This window comes from Centropristis striata, chromosome 10 (assembly GCF_030273125.1).
Source record: "Centropristis striata isolate RG_2023a ecotype Rhode Island chromosome 10, C.striata_1.0, whole genome shotgun sequence".
Classification (NCBI taxonomy): Eukaryota; Metazoa; Chordata; class Actinopteri; order Perciformes; family Serranidae; genus Centropristis; species Centropristis striata.
In genome coordinates, this window is record NC_081526.1 from 5570427 (window position 1) to 5591524 (window position 21098).

Below are 21098 nucleotides of genomic sequence, written 5' to 3' on the forward strand. Positions count from 1 at the left end.
ACTGCTCGCTTTACTGGAGGCACAGACACAGTCTGCTTGCATGGGATGGAGGGAGGAAAAGGAGAGGAATGGAGGAGAAGGAGGCTCACTTTTCTTGCATGTCAGCTCTTGCAACAATAACTTCCGCTTGGATTCTTGTAGAGCATGCCTTGTAGCTCCTTGTAGCTTTTAGCTGCACCTTTTAACCTTTGCTCGATCTTTCTCACACATTGTTTTCAACCCTTGTTTCTCTCTGTAACCTCTCTACTTTCTCTAATTTTCCCTCCATCTCTCTCTCTCTCTCTCTCTCTCTCTCTCTCTCTCTCTCAATCACTCAGTGGTGCAAGTGCTCCAAGTGCTCCAAGTGTTCCAAGTCCTCCAAGTGCTGCAAGTGTGAAAGAAGCATCTAACCACACTCTCAGGCCAGGAGGACCACCGCCAATCCCCAAATCTCCATCCAAGGTAAACACAAGTTCTCACACACACACACACACACACACACACACACACACACACAGTGAGGATATCTCTTTGTTCATAGTCTGCATTAATTTTTGGTGCATTCACACGCTCCCAACTTGGGAAGCTGTTCTTCTTTGTTCAACGGTGGTGTGTTCATTAAGTTATAATCAGGCAGCAATCTCCGTGCCTGAGCATGGAAGCCACCAGGAAGTGCATAAAGCCTGCAATTCACCGAAAATTCCAATAGGGGGTGCTAAGTTTGGCTGCAAAAGAAATCTGCCCATTCATTTCAGTGCTAAATTTGAAAACTTCTCACTTGATTTATTACCTCAGAAAAATTTTTCAGGGACAACATTATGCTCTCAATCACTAGTAAAAAATCTTCTTCAAGACAATTTGATGTCAATAGTTCTAATAATGGCCCCATTTAGAAGAAAATAGAAGATAAAGAATCGTATGATTTGGGGCGTTTCTAGCTTTGATTGACAGGTCACTGACAAGGCGAGCCGTCATCAGGAGAGAAGCAGAGCGTATCCACGGCAACGTGTCAATAAAGTTATATATAACGTTATATAGAGAGAAAAGAGGACGTTTAGCGGTTTGGTCTCATAACTTTGACCCTTTCACACTATATTTTCACTTAATGACAGTTTATTTGAATGTTTTGTTCAGTAAAAATGTCTTGTTCAGTGTTTGGTTGGACTAACAGACACTCCAAGGAGTCGCTGCTCAGTTTTCTGAGGTAAGAAAGATACATTTTGTTTTTGTTTTTTTGCTAGCCAAAACTAACATCCCAGTTAATGCTCCAGTTAATGCTAACATGAATTAGCAGCGGCTTCTCTCAGTCGGGTTGCCGGTGTAGAGATGCGTGTAGTCAGTGTCGTCAGATCCCTCGCGCTCCGCCACAGTCCAATTATGGTCTGCTCCGCGTATCGGAAACATGATGGCGACGCAAGATGGCGACGAGTGTAACGCTGAACTCGAGGCTTCCAACGGGCAGTCCACAAACCAATGGGTGACGTCACGGTGACTACGTCCATTATTTATATACAGTCTATGGTTATAATATGGAAAAATATGATGTTTTATTGTTCTAAGTGTGTAAAAAAACATGTATTCCCTAAAAACACTCAAATATTTAACTAACTTGTTATCAGGGATAATGCTACAAAAATATTTTCTGAGAAATCTAGTTCACTCTACATGGACAGTAATTATTACAACCAAACACATATTGATCTACACCAGGGGTGTCAAACTCTGGCCCGCGGGCCAAATTTGGCCCGCAGTGTAATTTTATTTGTGTGCATGTATGTGTATGTGTACATACAGATGTGTATGTGGGGATGGGAGGGGTGGGTTTTGTAATTTTTATTGTCTGTTTTTATTCTTATTTTTTGTAAAGCACTTTGTGTTACATTTCTATGTATGAAAAGCGCTATATAAGTAAAGTTTGATTTGATTTGATATTAAAAATTACATATGAGCAGAAATTGTATATGCAAGATGTAAATAGTCTTTTTCCCATTTCCCAACATTTCTGCATAATATAACGTCAACTCAAATCGCGTACGAAACTTTTGGCAGACTTTCCTAGTTTTTCCAAATTGAGTTGGCATTCACGTGAATTTTCCCAATCGGGAACCCATTTTTCCGATTATTCCGACACCTAATGAATGTAGGGAATGTCTCCACACAAGTGTGAATAATAATGAGCCGGCTGCTTTTCATGTAGCAGCAAGTTAACTTTGTCTGAGTTTGAGTTCTTTATCTGCTCACATAGCAATGCATAATTTTGAGAAAGTCAACTTTGAAGTAAATTAATTCAAATTCAGTTGAATAAAATGCAGATTTGAAGCATAATGTTCTTATTAATTCGAGCAGTGCATTTATATCGCTTGTGGCACAACTTCATCCCCATGTTTATTCTCTGTCTGTGTTGTAGCTAAGGCCTGCAGTGCCTCCTCCACCCAAACTGACCCCATCGAAGGAAATGAAGACAGAGAACATCATCGGCCTGTTTGATGCTGCAGCTACTCCTGATATCAACGTCACCTCACCTACAGAGGTGAGTGAGCAGCTGCTGTCACCAACAGACACAGACCTTTAACTCTCCATTCTCCTGCAGGTCAGAGCCTTTAAGTCTTCCTTCGCCTGGCCTGCCCCTCCTCCTCCTTCTATTCTATTCTATTCTATATTATTCTATTCTGTTCTGTTCTGTTCTGTTCTTACTATTCTATTCTATTCTATTCTATCCTATTCTACACTATACTATTCTATTTTATCCTATTCTACACTATACTATTCTATTCTATCCTATATTACACTATTCTATTCTATCCTATTCTACACTATACTATTCTATTCTATCCTATTCTACACTATACTGTTCTATTCTATACTATACTATACTATTATTTTCTATTCTATACTATTCTATTCTATACTATACTATACTATACTATACTATACTATACTATTCTAATCTATTATATTCTACTCTATATTCTATTCCATTCTATTCTATATTATTCTATTCTGTTCTGTTCTGTTCTGTTCTGTACTATACTATTCTATTATATTCTATTCCATTCTATTCTATTCTATTCTATCCTATTCTATTCTATACTCTTCTATACTATTATTTTCTATTCTATACTATACTATTCTATACTATACTATTCTGTTCTATTTTATTCTATATTATTCTATAATATACTATACTATTGTATATTATTCTATTATTTTCTATACTATTCTATTCCATACTATACTATACTATTCTATACTATACTATTCTATTCTTTTCTTTTCTTTTCTTTTCTTTTCTTTTCTTTTCTTTTCTTTTCTATTCTATTCTACACTATTCTATTCTATTCTATTCTATTCTATTCTACACTATTCTATTCTACACTATTCTATTCTATTCTACACTATTCTATTCTACACTATTCTATTCTATTCTATTCTATTCTATTCTATTCTATTCTATTCTGTTCTGTTCTATTCTTGCTGTCTCCTCTGTCCTGCTCCTTCCCTCTGTTAACCCTCTGTAACACCCTCTTATCCAATGAGTCCTCCTGTTCCTGTTGTTGTCAGTTCGACAGTCCTGCAGTGAGCAGCCTGTTGGACATGGACCTGGACTCTTTCAGTGCAGCAACCAAAGCCTCCGCGGTCACACAGGTGGATGATTCACAGCATGAACATATAGATCCTAGAGAGACCCTGCACTGCGAGAAATGCCAAGCTTCACAAGAGATTTTATATTTTATTCAGAAGGGGTTTTAAGTTCATTTTGCATTAATTATTCATTGATTTAGAGTCTTGTTTCACTGCTGTATGCTGTAGTAAGTTGAGCAGATGAGGAAGTTTTCTTTTAGCCAACAATATTTCCAGGTACCAGTGCAGTTGTTAGACTTTAAATATGTGTAAATAAGCTTGGTAAGTCTGAATACAAATGAAATCACTTGGTAAGCTTGGCATAGTTTGACGTGTTACCTGCTCTGCTTCTTTCAAATTTACCAAACGAGAGGTGGATGATGGCATGATGATCTGTAGAAACTGGCTTTTAGTGACCACTTCTTCCTGCTTCAGCACTGTCCACAGATCACTCATGGCATGAAGACTAAAGCCCTGCTCTGCTCTTAATTCTTTCTCTTCAGAACTGTACAGCTGAATGTAGTTTTAGATGCTGGAAGGACATGAGTTGTACTTACTTTATCTGAGAGTTGTGCACATTACTTGGGAGGTGAGATAAAATAAGTACACTTGTGATCCAGGTCTGCTACTCAGCCTCAGTGCAACGTTCTTACAGCTGATAGATGAATGGCATGTAGCCTATTGTATACATTAACACAGTTAGTAAGTACCAGAGGCACACAAACTGACAGAAAATGTTTGGAAAAGATGACAGGGTTTAGATGTGTTGTGGTTATAATATTTCAGTCTGTGATTAATTGAATTATTAAGTTGAAGGGAATAAACTCCCTACTCGTCTGTAGCTTTTTGTCTGTTTTTGCTCTTTAGCTTGCTTCAATAGCCCCTTACATAGTGCGGGCCCGCAAATGTGCCGCTATATTGCCGTAAAGATCTGTGCTGGCTTTTCGCCTTGTGCCGTTAATAGTGATCCTGTGAAGGTGTGATATTCTGCCCTTTCATAGTGCAGTCTGGCATCACGGAAGGAGGTGGAAGGAGACGATAGTGACGTACGACAGAGCAGCAGCAGTGCTGCGCAACAGCACAATGCTAATAGGCTAACAGTTAGCTCTGTAGCAGTACAGTGTGTATGTGCTGCAGCAGTATGTGTTCAGTTAGCGACCTTCGTTTACAACAAGCACCAACAAGACACTCTGTGCACAGTTAGCGATGCTGGTTTGTTTACGATCAGCGGCGGAAACCTCCTGTACAGTTAGTATGTTGGTTTGTTTACAATAAGAGACGGACGCTGTGTACAGTTAATGAGGACGACCGCAGTGAACAGTGGATTCGATGACTGTCGGACCAAGTGGGAGGTGTGTGTTAGACGTCATGCAAAATTGGTGGATCATTTGATCCCGGCATCCTGCTTCTGGCGTGTTCATATTGGAGGCGAGACGTTACAGAGAGGTAAATGTTCCGGCATAAAACGGCTCTATGAAACGGGCTAATGACATGGAAATTTACTGTATGATTTAGTCTTTCGAAGAGCAGAAAAAAAAAAGGCTTGGTCCGGAGCTTGAGGAGTTGACCTAATGAAATCACTTGTAATCAAAACACCGCCATATTGGCAGTAAAGGACTTGTAAGTGAATGCCAGCAGCTTGTTGCTTCGCCTGCTGTATTTACAGTACAGAGAAAGCATGGTAGAGAAATGCTTTGCACCAGTATGCTAGAACAATAAGGGACAAGTGACGACTGACAGCAAAATGGATTACTGCAGTAAAACTAGCTAGAAACAAAAGAAAACTGGGTGATTGGACCTCACAAGCAACTGATTTCAACTGTGTAGTGGCAGCTTCATATCAGGCACAGAATACAACGCTACTTACTTACATTTTTATCTTATTTTAATTTAACAGACTTTCATTATGATCCTAACACAACCTCATCATTACTGACCACGACCCGGGCTTCAACTGAGGCTCATTTATACTTTGGGAATGACTCACCCTGTATTAAAACAGATAATTGTTGTATAATTTCACATATGAAGTATTGCCTTTTTAGAAATTCATTCAGACAATTATGATGAAGGTAACCATCAATACAGACTAACATTAGCTGAGGCTACGTTTGAGTTAGCACACTGGTTACATCAATGATACAGCCTGTTGTGATGCTAACGTTACACTGCCTGTTGCTAGGCTAATGTCACACTGAAGCAACACTTATCTCATAGTGACGACAAGCAGTTTTATCTGGTAGACTCCAAAGCTGAATATTATTTACAAATCCCAGATTGCATCCATTTCCCCTCCAGGGTTTTGTATGTTTTCAGCAGGATGAGGGAAAGTTGATCAGGTAATAGTAGACGTCTGAATACTGCAGGTCTGCATTGTTGACTCAACCGAGGGTCATTATAAGGGTCTGTAATGTTTAGTCCAACAGATTTTGCAATATTGCATTCAATGCCCTCTGATTTAAAAGGTGCTGTGAACTCTGATGTCTTTGATTGAACATTGGCCATTTTTTTTACTTGCACTTGGCACCTCTGGCCAAAATGATGGCGGGAACAAGACAGGTCCAGAGCTCTTTACCATTCTCTACTATGCTATGCTAGCACAAAACAACAGACGAAGTTAGTGGACCAAATGAGTGGACAAAGTTTGCGACTAGATAGTGGCCAGCTAAGATTTGTGGAGACATAAAAGAGAGTGAATGATGGATTGCCAATGTTGGATTTAGTACAATTGTTGATCATTCACTGCAGTCTTGTAACAGATTCAGTCTTATTTTACATGGATGTCTGGTATGACTTCTTATTAGAAAATCATATTTTTTTGAGTACCCCTTTCCTTAGTTTTGAAATATCTGCCAACAGTTGGCAAGGATTTTCACTGCTATCATTTGTATAAGGACACTGATGTGGAATATTTTACTTTCTTAGAAATAATTGTGTGGATTCTGAATGAAATAAGTTATAATTTGAAAAGGATTGACTAAAATAGTCAGTAGAATAAACATTTGTGCTTTGCTGTGCACATTTTCCTATACTGCACTCACTCTGAGTGACCTGTGTAATAAACATATGACTCTTCAGACTTACCTACATCACCTAACACTTCAGACTTCACTTAGTTCTGCCTGTACTTCTTTTCTGCTGGAGATCTACTGCTTGTAGGTTTAGAGCATGGGACCTGCACTGGAAATGTCTTATTGAATGCAATGGGCCAAAGCAAGAGCACTGTGCAGAGTTTATTTCTGTTTTTTCATTCTGTTTTTTCTCTGTTTTCCACAGCCTGCAAACTGGGACTCATGGGTAAGTGTATCACCCATATACAAATAAATTTTTTTAATGTGCAAAAATAAATACTTATCATTATGATCATCATCAGCATATTCTTATTTGTGTTCATAGTAACCATCAGTTCATTTGTCCTTGCTTACATTTAATACCTACTTATGTAGCGGTTATACAAGCCCCACTCCCATTGTGTCTGTTGCTGCAGGACACATGCAGGACATGCTGGGTAGGGACTTCTATAATGGCCATGACTGTATTTAAACAAGCTTTTCCATGAATGGATCTCTTTCATTTGTCTGTCCCAAATCTGTTTGTGCGTTGTCTTTGTGTCTGCAGTGCTTGATGTGATAACACTAAACACTGAAGAGATTGTTGTACAGCACAAATAGAGCTTGGGAATCAGCGTGGGTCAATTCAGTTTCAAATGGACATTTTACACTGTTATAGATGTATATTTTATATATATTGGATGAATAAGAGTAGTCTATCCCTACAGTATATGCACAGTATATTGAAGGTTTAACTATACTGCCCTATAAAGTCTAACTGCAGTAACTATGCAAACGGTAAAACTGAGAAAAACTGCTTTAAAGTTTTTTTAACTGGCCAGCCAAATAGATCATAGGTAGGTCAGTGATAAGACACTTATTTCTACATGAATTGACAATGTAATATTTATGCTCAAAAATCATGATGATTTATTTGACCTTTGACCCCAAAAATGTAGTTACTGGTTTTGCTGTAAAAGGTTAAATAGTAATGGAAAACCAGAGTGCAGTAACTATAATGTTATTGTCTTCTTTCAGCTTCTATATTTTGTTTTCAGTGAATAAACATTTTCAAATAAAAAATAGTGTATTTAAAAGTGTTTAACAACTCTATTCAAAGATTTGTGTATTTTAGACTTAATATTATAAAGCAGTGTTATATTTTAGTCTTAATATAATCATATCTTACTTTTTCCACTTAATCACTATCTAGATAATAATTTCCCTATCAAATAAACATAATTTATATTATTGTTGTCTTCACTATTCAACACAATGAAGAAATACAAGACTACAATGTCTCACAATCAAAGCAAACCGCAGTTACTGCAATTTTTATATGATTATTTCTTTGAAATAAAGCAAAATTTAAAATCTAAAATTTTGTCACAAGATAAAACAGACATCAAGCAGTTTATTTCGAGTTATAACTCAATTTCGACCAAAAATGTAGTTACTGCAGTTAAGCTTTGTAGGACAGTATACGACACCACTTACATCTATAAAAAACTTACACACTCTTTAGTAGGAATTTAATTGTAAATAAAAAATTTACAAAGCCATCTTTGTGAAATGGTTTGTAACTGAATGAACCTCCTTTCTTTCTGTTTCCCCTTCTATCCCTGTATGTTCACATGTTAGCTACATGCCCCATGTGACACACAGGGAACAGTTTTGTTCTGAAAGTTGAGTGAAGTTGCTCATGTTTCGGTGGACTGTTTCATGGAAATGAGACTGGTAAACTAACGAGAGCTGCTGGGCAACTTCACAAAGCCTTGCTTGCAACTTCCGACCATTAACTAACACTTTTGTTCATCCCTATCAATGTAAGAGAGATGTGTCTCAGCAATCATTGGAGCTTGAGGTGATAGCTCAGCAAGGAACGACACTTCTACTCTTACAAAGCTTCCTTCCTCTTTCTCCATCTGAACATAGCCGTGGGAATATAAATCATGCTTGCAAACTACACGCAGAAGATCCAACATCTATTTTCTGATGGGAATAGGCTGACAGTTTTTGCGTTTCTGCCTTCTGCTGCCACCCTTCCTTATCTCCATCTGTCTTTTAATTTAACCTGAACCTTCTCTGTAAAGGTTTTTCCTTCTACATCAATCTTCTTGGGTCTTATGATGATGATGATGATGATGATGGTGATGGTGATGATGATGAGTTGCTGCTAAACTCCTCCCATTGATGTCCATGGCATCTTTCACGGCCCTGTTTCTGCTCATATGTTTTAAAACTGTTCCATTTCCCCTTAAATAGCTTAAATTAAATCCCCAAACCCTTATCCATGTTCAAATTCATTAAAAGACTGTTGTTGGGGTTTGGCAGGCTTTAGCCCTGATGGCCGTTAGGTACAGGAGTGTTTTGTACGGTGGCCCTGAGAGCTCATATCGCTGCAACTTGGGAAAACACATGCAAATACACAAAACACAAGCAAACTGAGAAAACAGCTTCATCAAATTGACAACACGAGCGCAGCATTTAGAAAACATGCTGCAAAGACAACAACACAACAGAAGTGTTTCCAGAGGACACCTAAAAGTGATGCACACGTTTGGACACACATGCGATATTATCATGTTATTTCAAGATAATGATATTTCCATGTTATAACGTGATATACAGCGTTAGCCAGCTAGCATTAGCCCGCTAGCCCGTATCAATCACATTGCAGGTAAACAAATCAAATAAATGAATGATACACGTTTTAGTTGGTCTCTCTCAACGGCACAAAGTTGGTCTTGGTCTTGCTAGCCCGATAACGTTAGCATGCTATCGCTCGCCAGCTAACATTAGCATGCTATCAATTGGCTGTCAACGTTAGCACACTATGATCATTATAACATAATGTTATATGTTATAATGTAATATATTATATAATATAACAAATTGATGAAGATGTTTTCTCAATTTGCTTGTGTTTTGTGTATTTGCATGTGTTTTCTTAAGTCGCAGCACTGTGAGCTCTCAGGGCCAACGTAGCTTGACCTCGCAGTGACTACGCTAACATGCTGATGATGAGCAGGATGATTCTTTACCAGGTTAACAGTGTTGTCAGCATCCATCCAGTAACCTCGGCTTCGTTTGGTGTACAAGAATGTAAAATGTTTGTGGTTCCTGGCTAGGGTTAGGTAAGATCAAAGGTCAGGTTAAGGTGAGGTATATCCATAACATTTAATTATTCCCATTTTTAACAGGTTAAGGTTAAGGGGTTAGGGTTAGGATTGATTGGGAAATTGACCAGATGATGATGCTAGAAAAAAGGTCAGTCGAATAGTTATTGAGTAACTTCAGTCTGAAGTCAGTCTGTGCACCTGCTGGTGGAAAAGTGGATCCAGTAATAAGAGGTCCAAAAAATATCAGTCATCATTTTCTAGGCACAATTAATGACTTTACCAAACTGCATGGCAACAGATGTTTAACCCTCTGGAGTCTCCAAAAGCGCCAAATCATTCAGACTTCTTCATCACATCCAGACTAGAAAACAAAGCAGCGTGGAGCCCTACTGTAAATTTACCTCTAAAGTTCTGGCTGTAAACTCCATGAGGCCAGTTTCAGTTTGATGATGATATACCAAGTAAAACTGGAGACAAGCTCACATATATTTAGTATAAAATGATAGAACTGGATGGAACCCTCTTATATGTTAGATTTGACACCTTTGTTCACATTTGCAACATTAAAAAAACATTTTGAGCATGATAGTGTTTTGAAAGGAAAAAAAAAATTCAAAATCACATTTTATGACACAAAAAAGACACAAAATGTCCAAAAATAGACACAAAATGACTAAAAAAGACACTAAATGAAAAGACAGAATGACCAAAAAAAAAACCCACAGAAAACACAAAATGAAAAAAAACGGACACAAAATGACCAAAAAAGACACAAAAAGACACAAAATGACCAAAAAAGACAGAAAAAGACATGAAAATGATTCAAAAATGGACTAAATAGCCCTATAAGACTCCATAGAGTTAAGTCTGGACCAAAGTAATGACCGAGAAACATTGCCTTGATATTGAAAATTCAATTTTTATCAAAAGGGCTAAAGCAGAAAAAATAACCTGCACTGTCTTTTAATGTTTGAACTAATTTCATTTTTGAATACCTTACCTGCCATTCTGATAAAACAACCCCTTTAGTCCCTATAGTCCATCAAAAATATTTTACTTTGCTCCTTCGTTAGCCAACAGTTTTGTTCATACTGTGGCCGTACCCCCAAATACCCTGCAAAAAACCCTTTATTCTCCTACTTACTTTCTCCATTTAAGTGCTGAACCCTTAAATCTGGCCTCAGATCTTCCTCCTTACCTTGCCTTACTGTCCCTTAAAATCCCCTCAACCATTTCCTTTATGAACCCCTTATAATGCCCCCTACGTTAAAGTATCTCTTTTGATCTGACCCCTTGAAACCTGACCCCTTGCCCCTCAGCATGAGGACAATGGTGCCCAGGAAGAGTACAGCGAGCAGCACTATGACCCTGTGGCTGCTGCTGCAGACGCCTGGGGGGATGATGGTACGCAACCGGTGCGATATGACCCCATAGCAGCTGCCACAGAGGGCTGGGGGGATGACGGGACCCTTCCGGTCCGCCACGACTCTGTGGACGCAGCTGAAGAGGGAGGGGGGGATGATGAGAGCCAGCAGGTTCATGACGATGCTGTGGCTGAAGCCCAGGAGGAGTGGGCCGATGACGGGAGCCAGCCAATCACAGAGGAGCCCGTCCCCGAGGACGAAACACCTGCAGCCGAGGCTCCAGCTGAGGCCGCAGAGGAAGAAGCCGCCCCGGCTGCCAACTCAGTGGATGAGGAAGAGGGTCAGGTAACCGAGGAGAGAAAAAAATGGAGAGATGCATCTGGACGAAAATGGTGGATGCATCGATTTTTTTTAAGGAGGTTTGAGCATGGGTGCTGGACAGAAAAAATGATAGAGAGATAAATTGTGAAAGAAAGATTTAGGATGCATCTGGAGCAGCAGTATGGATGCATCAACTGAGACACAGTTGGAAATGTTTTACTAAGGGAAAAAGAAGGGTATAGACATCTGCCTCTCAATACACACAACTAATCCCAGTCACTGCTAATAAAAAATACATAGTATGCTGTGCAAAAGCTTTACTTATATGGCCACTGTGCATTAGCATCCAAGCTTACTGTCTATTTAACACGCTTGTGTTAGCCATAACTTTGCTGTTTAGGCTGTGTGGCTTGTCTTGTCTGTCTGTCTTTGTCTCGTCTGTCTATTCTTCTTTCTTACATTCTTCCTCCTGGCTGATTTAAATCGTCCACCTGTCTCACTGGCTAACCTCTCTTGTTTGTTATTCCTCCGTGTCTCTCTGCTCACAGGGTGAGTCTGCAGCCGCTGCTGCAGCACCAGAAGAAGAAGCGCCGACAGAGGAGGTACGTGCAATTTAAAATTACATATACCAATATAATGATGTAATATTGTATATCATAAGATTATACACTACAGGCCAAAAGTTTGGAAGCAACTTATATTTTCTGTTCACAATGGCTTTCTTAAAAACTAGTATGGATTCTTTGGATTTTTGGTTAACTGCATGATCAGACTTTACCTTTATTGAATTTAACTATTTTCCTTAATTTACCTTTAGGTATATATTAATGTTAGCAGATCATTGCTGAATTAATGTTAAAAGTTTTAGGGTTGAGAAGATTTGGAAGAGTCACAACTTCAGTGACAAAGTAAAAAAACAAATCACAGTTTGCATTATTCGCTTTAGCTCTTTGGCTTTTGAGAGTTTGGATGGAAAAATCCCAATAAATCTCAACTGTGTTCATATCTCTGACAAACTACCACAGACATGGCTCAAATGAAGCAGCTGAGTAAAGAAACAAGAGTTCAGATTTAAACATTAAGGAAAGAAGGATACACAAAGTCTAAGTAATAAAAACCCAAAGACTTGATAATTAGAGTAAAAATGTGTTCTAATAAGTGACTCTATATAATAATCACTTTTATTTTGTTGCAAAGTATAACTATGATCTTTTTTTGTACAAATTTGATCTTGCTTCCAAACTTTTGGCCTGTAGTGTATAGTGTAAAATTTAAAATACTGGTGTTTTTTAAAAGTACTTTTCCTGAAAATGACCGTTTGTATGTCAATTATTCACCCCTTGAATTCCAAAAGAAATGTATTGTATGCCTCCAAGGTGAACAAGAATGCAAAACCTTGGAAAATTATGGTTTTTCAGTGTGCACTCCATATCAATAAATGTACCTCTGTGTTTCTAGACACCTGAAGCTGTGGCAGAATCAACAGAAGTAGCATCAGAGCCCACAGAAATGCCACCTGGCCTCTTGTACAAGGTAAAACAGGACAAACAAATTTCAGTACAGCTGAGCATCTACTTAACCCAGATATGTCTTGTTGAGAGCTCATGCATGTTCGTTTTAATTTAATATAGCTCCAGGTGATGCATGATTATGCTGCCAACGACACAGACGAACTGGAGATGAAGGCGGGTGATATCGTGCTGGTTATCCCCTTTGACAACCCCGACGAACAGGTAAACACACACACACACACACACACACACACACACAGAGTAATGTTTATGCCAGCGAACTATACTAAAACACCTTAACCGCGTCGCCTGCGGCTGCATAAAGACTGACAAATAGCTCTCTAACAACAGCTCTGTTGGGGCTTGGGGTTCATCTTTAAATTCTGCTTTCTTATAAACAATCCCGTATGAACCTGAGACTGTGTGTAACAGCTGATCTGTGTAGATCTGCTGCAGAACATAGAAAATGAATAAATGTCAGGTCCTGATGATCCAGTGGACCTCGTGCGTAAATGCGCGCAGCCTCTTCCTCAGTTCCGCGCCTGAGCAACAGTCCAGCCCTGATATACATGTGTGTGTGTTATTGTGCTAAAGCTTCAGATGCCTTAACGTGTGCACGTGTACACTTGAAACAGCCTAAACTGTCTCATCAGTCTCTCTTGGTGATACATGGACTGCTTGAATTATGAAGCGAAGCAGCTGTTAAACTCAAAATTTGTCATCATAAAGTAAATAATTATTTGTATATTGAGACGAGCATGCGCATAGGCGTCTGCTACATTTCCTCGCTACTTGATGGTCTTCATGTCACGTATTCGAGCCTTAGTTCACCCGTCACGTAGGCATATGTGCAACGACGCGTGTCTATGAGGGGTATTTTATGCCAGCGAACTATACTAAAACTCCTTAACCAAGTCGCCTGCGCCTGCATAAAGAGTGCACCAGATAATAAAAGGGTGACGGGTGAAAAGTGTCATGCCACGTGCGAACGTAGCAGACGCCTGTGCGCGCGCTCGTCTCAATGTACAAATAATTATTTACTTTACGACACAGATCAGCTGTAGCATGAACTGCTTCAATTGTGAAGCCAAGCTTTAAACTCAAAATTTGTCATCATAAAGTAAATCATTATTTGTACATTGAGACGAGCGTGCGCACAGGCGTCCGCTACATTTGCACGTGGCACAGCACAAATTACCCATCACTATTTCATTTCCACAAACACACTACACAGCGTGTGCCTGTACGCTCATGTAGAATTGTACTTAACAGTCACACTGGTCTTCATCTCACGTATTTGAGGCGTAGTTCACCCGTCATGTAGGTGTATGCGCAACGACGCGTGTGCAGCGTCTTCGCGACACCTACGTGACACTCGTCTGTCCATTGAAGTGAATGGAATTTACACGCGCATGTTAGAAGTTTGATGTCATCACATAGGTGCTGTACACACGTTTTAATTCAATTAAATTCAATTAAATTCAACTTTATTTATAGAGCGCATTTCATGCACAAGGCAGACTCAATGTGCTTCACAATGTATACACATAATTGCAGTTAAAAAAAACAACAACAACAACAAAAAACACAGAAAAATCAAACAAAAATCGATTACAAATTAATTGAAGAGTGCAGGTAGACAAGCTATTCCATATTCACCACATATACACTTACTTACTCACACATGTGCACCCACTCCCACAACCACACATGCACACAATTCAACCAAATGCTGTAGAGAAAAGATAGGTTTTTAATCTGTTTTTAAAAATGGCTACTTATGTGGCAAGTTTAACTGTGTCAGGCAGGGTGTTCCACTTTCGCGGGGCATAAATACTAAAAGCTGCTTCTCCTTCTTTGGTTTTAGTATAGTTCACTGATTAAATGCCCCTAATATAATGTTGTGTGGAGTCACAGTGACAGGTAGTTGAACATGTCCATGTGTTGTCTTCAGGACGACGGCTGGCTGATGGGAATGAAGCAGGACGACTGGCTGCAGAACAAAGAAAATGCCGTTAAAGGAGTATTCCCTGAGAACTTCACCCAGCGGCTGTGAGAGAGGAGGACAGGACATCATTCCAGCTTCCTTCTTCATCTCTTTCTTCCTCTTGCCGCAATCCTTCCTCTCCTCTCTCCTCCTGATACTGTATCTTTCCTAGGACTTTGGCCATAGAAGCAGAGCTGTCACAGCCCTGGCTGAAATCATGATTTTCTAAGGTCTGCTACACTGTGCTAAAATTGGATCTTGGCATTTCTGTGGATTTCTGCCAGCATTTACAATTACAGATGTAGCCATTACACAGGCCCCACACTTTGCTGCACTCTAGCTGCACTATTGTTGCCACTCCACGCCCGAGGCATCGATCAGACGATCCTCTCCATACAGGAGAGCTGCAGAGACGGGAGCCTCTGCAATGGCTGCTGCTGCAATTGCATTATGATGTTTTATCCTTAGCCATGTCTCATCATCAACTCTCCAAGGCATATTCCACCTTCATAACAGTGAAAATGTCTTTTGAGATGTGCTTTTGTTCATTTGATACGGAGATTGAGAACAGTGTACAATTACTCAGACAACGTCAAGTGTAGCAGAGTTTCCCTCACACACTAAGCCCTGTTTTATAAAGGACAGGGCTGTAATTACTAAAGACAGGCTGACAGGCAGGTAAACACACATTGAGTAGAGTTCTCACTATGTTTAGAAACATTCACCCAGTAGAGTAACACACTGAATAAGTAGAACCACAGAAGTTATGAAAAGTCCTTTGAACACATAAGGTGCAGGATCATTATCTAACCCAGGGATGGGCAACTTAAATGCTGCAGGGGGCCACAGTTTATGATTGATACTACCACAGGGCCACATATAGGACCGTGCACTTAACCAGATATGATGAAACTGCAATTTTAAATATGTTTACAGTGCAGTAACTTAACATATTTCATGCTCAAATGCATGTATAAAAGTATAAATAGGAATACAAAAGGTTTGAAGCAAATAAAAATAACCACTTACTGTGATTTCTTTTTTTTAGTGCAAGAACAGCAGACCAACATTAATTGCAAGAAGTAATTTTGTGCATTTTTACACTGCACTTTTAAGATTTCATGCTCAAATGCATGTAGTTGTACTGAGGGCCACTTCAAGGCCGTATGTGGCCCCCCGGGCCTCCAGTTGCCCATCCCTGATCTAACCAGTTAAACAGTGAGGAATTCAAATAGACGAAACAAAATCAGCATCTCATCAACAAATGGACTTAAATTTAGCTCGTCACTAATGTTGTTGAGGCAGATCTCCTCCTTCTCAAGCTGAACTGGGTTGTTGAAACACATTTCTGTTTTTGGCAATAGTCTGTTTTAGCCACATGTGTAGCCATCAAGTGTAATTTGTTTTCTCGGGCATGCAGGTTTTCTCACCTGCGCTGGCTGTCTGCATGTCTGACCATAGAGACAGAGTGCATCTGAGTCCTGTCCTCACTGGAGGGGAAACAATTCAAAGCTCTCCCTTCAGATGTATTCAGTCAGGGTGCCTCCTCTCATCCTGTCTGCCAGCAAAAAACCTGTTTAAGAGCAACTGTATGATGGGCTGCACTACCAACAGGGCCAAGGACTCAATACTATAAGTATTTATATGCTTCTTGACCTAAAAACATCTGGAAAAGTCTTAAATAGGACAAAAGGGCATACAGGTGTAAACAGACATGAGGCATCAGCAGGAAGAACGGGAAAACTGTGATCCTGACACTCAGTATGTCTAAGGCAAACTATATATCTTTAATATATATATATTCTTTATTTAACCAGGTAAAAGTCTTGTTGAGATTTTAAAAAATCGGTAACACTTTACAATAACCAACTAAGTGATGTTTATAGATGGTTTATAGACCAATTATTAACCATTTACAAAGTGCTGTACATAATTAATCTTTAAATGTTTTAAACCAATTTCTTAAAAGTAAATGAATCATTTCAAAATCATTAACATACTTAATATGGTGTTAAAAATGTTATAATGAGTGCAACTAAAACCATTAATAAGCTATTAATTATATTTTATTGGTTTGTTAATGGCAAAGAAACTATAAACTTACATTAATATATCATCTATTTGCCATCTATAAATGATTTAGTTAGTTTAACATTAATAAAAATATGTATTTACTATTCTAAATGGCCTATATATGGTTTATAAATGATGATTAAACATTAATAAACTATCTGTTTACCATTTATAAATGAGGGTTATTGTAAAGTGTTAACAAAAAATCTCTTTTCCAAGAGAGGTCTGGCCAAGAAAGCAGCATAAAAAGTGACAAGATACAACATTTAAACACAGTTAACATGAACAATTAAATACAATTAAATACAAATATACAGCCATCATAATATCAGTGAAAGAGCCTCAAGTAGAGACTCATAAGGAGCAGTCACACTGACCAAGGGAAATTATTTCTTTTTGACAGGATATAACTTGTGTCATAGTTAAATTAAGCTTGCTTTCTTCCTCTCTGGTAGATCTAGGGCGCTAAAATAATCCATTGGCGCTCTAAAAACAAGATTTTTGAGCAAGATACAGGTATTTTGTTAGCGTTTCAACCCTCGGTTATAGTAATATCGACTGTTTTCTCCTCCGGTGGGCGTAGTTTTCAGAGTATGACATGTTGCACTCTGTCTCTATATATCAGTGGAGGTGGACCATAGCAGTGTTGGTGCCAGAATTTGTTGTTTACTGATCAACATTCAGTCTAATCAGTCCTGGGGTGCTGCTGACACGAAGCCTGTTTCATTTGGCCCACCTTTTATTCCTACTTTATCTACTTGTGAAACGTTGAAACATGGGCCCCTGGTTGTTGTATTTGTTTAGATCCAATGGTGGTATAAGTTGTATGAACCTATTGTTGAAATCCAAATAAATGCAAAAAGCATTTAACTGGTCATCTGAAACCAACTGAGTTCAAAACAGCAGGAATTCAATAGAAAATTGATTTAAATTTCCAACCAGATATTCTGATCACAGAGTCCTATAGAGTAGAAAATCCCCAAATGTTTTCATCTTTGACCGTCATGTTTTTTACTCCTTGTTGTTTGAATTAGTGTGAAGTTGTGTGGAGTGGGCATGTAAAAAAAAACTTTTCAAGGACTTTTTTTTTTCACAAGGGATTCCAAATATGCATTAGCCAGGCTCGCTGAAAAGCTAGCCACCAAACTACAACAATGAGATGCTGCTACTGGTAGTATAATAGATAGGCAGATATGGTTACACCTTAAAGGGACAGTTCACCCAAAAATCAACACAGTTTTCCTCTTACCTGTAGTGCTATTTATCAGTCTAGACTGTGTGTATTAGCTGTAGAGATGTCTGCCTTCTCTTCAATAAACTGGAACTACACGGTGCTCGGCTCGTGGTGCCCAAAGCGCCAAAAAATGCATTTAAAAAACTCAACAGTAATGTCTCTTTTTGCAGAAATCACAACCCAGTTACTTATAATCCACAAACCATGTTATTTAGTTTCATGCATGCACTATTTTCTTTAAGGAAATTTGATTTTGGGGGTGAACTGTCCCTTTAATGCTAATCAGATATATAATTACTGAGCCAGCCTCATTGGTTTTTTGAAAAAAAATGTGCCGAAAACAATTCCTTCCGTTTGCATAGAGAGACGACTCAAATGCAAACGATTCAGAATATGCACCAGAGCAACTTCTTTTATTTTTGTATGCTGCCAAGCAATGATTACATATAGCCTAATATAACTATGTCGACATAATTGCCAACTTACTGTAGGATGTTATGGAGTGTTTTGTACTTCTGTCAGGTTTACCGCTCTCAACATAGCCGCTTACTGTAGGTAGTTAAAACTATCTCACGTTCATTCAGTCACAGACTCAAACACAGAGTCACGATGATGTTATTAACATGTAATAAGTGTGCGAGAAAATGCTGTGTGCGACTGTGTGTGTGTGTGTGTGTGTGTGTGTGTGTGTGTGTTTACGGGTGGTTTGGAGACATAAATTCTTTATCTATAGGCTATTGTTATTGGACGATATCACCACCACCTACCAGGGGATGAGGTCGTTGGTTTTACAGGAAGTTTTTCTGACTGCACAGAAACAACTCTTTGGGTCTTTTTCCGCTGGCTGGTATTATGGTTCCAGGTGTTATTGTGCATTTGTTGTGTATAAGTGTAATTTTGCCAAGCTGTGATGACAGATACATATTCTATAAAGACATTCATATCTGTATGTGAGTTAATGTGAGCATGCTGACTTCCCATGTGTTGTTGTGTGAACACCCTTAATTTAAGACGATGATACTTGGCTCACTTTTGAGGCAGCTGAAACAGGCAATTTTTTTTAATTATTATTATTTATTTTCTTAATCCAAATAAGAGGGATGCTGGGCAGTTATATATATTGTGTGTTTTTTCCACCATTCCCTCTCAAATCAGCCCTGATTATAATTGCTGGATGTCCATCAGCTTTGCCTCAAAATGTTGCATGGGTATCGTAGTCCAAACAGACTTAAACATGATTACTGGAGACAGGACACATAGAGAAACGCTCCGAACCGCCAGACTCAGGTGGACGATTTTTTTGTAATGGTTTTCAGTATTTTAAACACTTGAGATGTGCATGGTTTTTTCATATGTATTTAAAAATGCCTCACATGTGAGAACATCACCTGCACATTTAGGTAAAACCAATCACTTTCATATTTTTATTTTTAAACATATGTAACTTGGTGAGTGTCTCGCCTGGGTCTGGTTCTCTATTTGTCTGTATGGATGATGATGTCTCCTGTGATAAGCTATGGGATACGACAAAAGGGATTTTCCTGTACCTAACTGACCAATAATAATAAAGATTATGTAGAATCTGATCATTTTGTTTATAAAGTTTCTTTTTCTATGAGCTGGAGTCCAGTGGTGGAATGTAACTAAGTACATTTACTCAACTACTGTACTTAAGTATAGTTTTGAGACTCTTGTACTTTACTTGAGTATTTCCATTTTATGTAACTTTATACTTCTACTCCACTACTTTTTGAGCCAAATATTTTAGTTTTTACTCCACTACATTTAGCTGACAGCTTAAGTTACTTTTCAGGTCAAGATTTAACATAAAAAACATGATCAATTTAAAGTGTTTACATTTTTTTTAATTAAACCCCAATACAATATATTAAGAAGTTAAAATGAACCTTAACAAAATAAAAATGCTGCTACATAGATGCATTAAGACAAATAATCTTATGATATATCTAGAATATATATAGACATTTTCCATGGTTTTCTTGATAATGAATTTGGTGATTATCAATAAAACCATGTAAAATGTCTAGATATCAGCTCTTAGATTAAACTCTGATGAGGTATTTTTGTTATCATTATATTTTTCCAAACAAATGTAGCTTTAGTTGTACCAGGCATTAAACACATTGTGTCCCTATAATGCCCTACAAAGTCTAACTGCAGTAACTACTCAAAGGGTAAAACTGAGAAAAACTGCTTCAAACTTTTTTAACGTTTTTTTAACTGGCCAGCCAAAGGGGGTAGATAAGTGATAAGAGACTTATTTCTACACGTATTGATGATGTCATTTTTATGCTCAAAAATCATGACGATTTATTTGACCTTTGACCCCAAAAATGTAGTTACTGCACTCTGGTTTTGCTGTAAAAGGTTCTAATAGTAATGAGTGCAGTAACTACAATGTTGTTGTCGTCTTTCAGCTTTTATTGTTTGTTTTCAGTAAATTAACATTCAATCAAATTGATTTTTGTTATAAGTGTATTTAAAAGTGTTGAACAACTCTATTCAAAGATTTGCGTATTATAGACTTAATATTATAAAGTTAAGGTATTTTTTGGTCTTAATATTATTTTATCTCACTTTTTACTTAATCACTGTCTAGATAATATATCAAATCAAATAACCTTAAATTTCTATTATTCTTGTCTTCACTATTAAACACAATGAAAAAAATCAAGGCTGCACTCTATCACAGTCAAAGTGAACTTAATGCGGTCTGCTTTGGTTTTGAGTTGGATTTTCTCTGAAATAAAGCAAAATTGAAATCTAATCAACTTTGTTACAAGATAAAACAGACATCAAGGAGTTTGTAGTGTGA

At 38.2% G+C, this 21098-nt stretch overlaps 1 protein-coding gene across 2 annotated transcripts in view; it reads left to right on the plus strand.

The window, feature by feature from the left end:
• Positions 1-19848, plus strand: part of LOC131979435 (myc box-dependent-interacting protein 1) — a 31098-nt gene extending 11250 nt beyond the window's left edge. Inside the window, exons 12-20 of one of the 2 annotated variants that reach the window (XM_059343414.1) lie at positions 318-441; positions 2387-2509; positions 3541-3624; positions 6877-6897; positions 11092-11481; positions 12006-12059; positions 12916-12990; positions 13089-13190; positions 14923-19848. In XM_059343414.1, the coding sequence (XP_059199397.1) occupies positions 318-441; positions 2387-2509; positions 3541-3624; positions 6877-6897; positions 11092-11481; positions 12006-12059; positions 12916-12990; positions 13089-13190; positions 14923-15024 (1075 nt within the window). In that variant the 3' untranslated portion in view covers positions 15025-19848. The remainder of the gene's footprint in view (positions 1-317; positions 442-2386; positions 2510-3540; positions 3625-6876; positions 6898-11091; positions 11482-12005; positions 12060-12915; positions 12991-13088; positions 13191-14922) is intronic. The other variant, XM_059343413.1, reaches the window with a different exon arrangement.
• The last annotated feature ends 1250 nt before the right edge of the window (positions 19849-21098 follow it).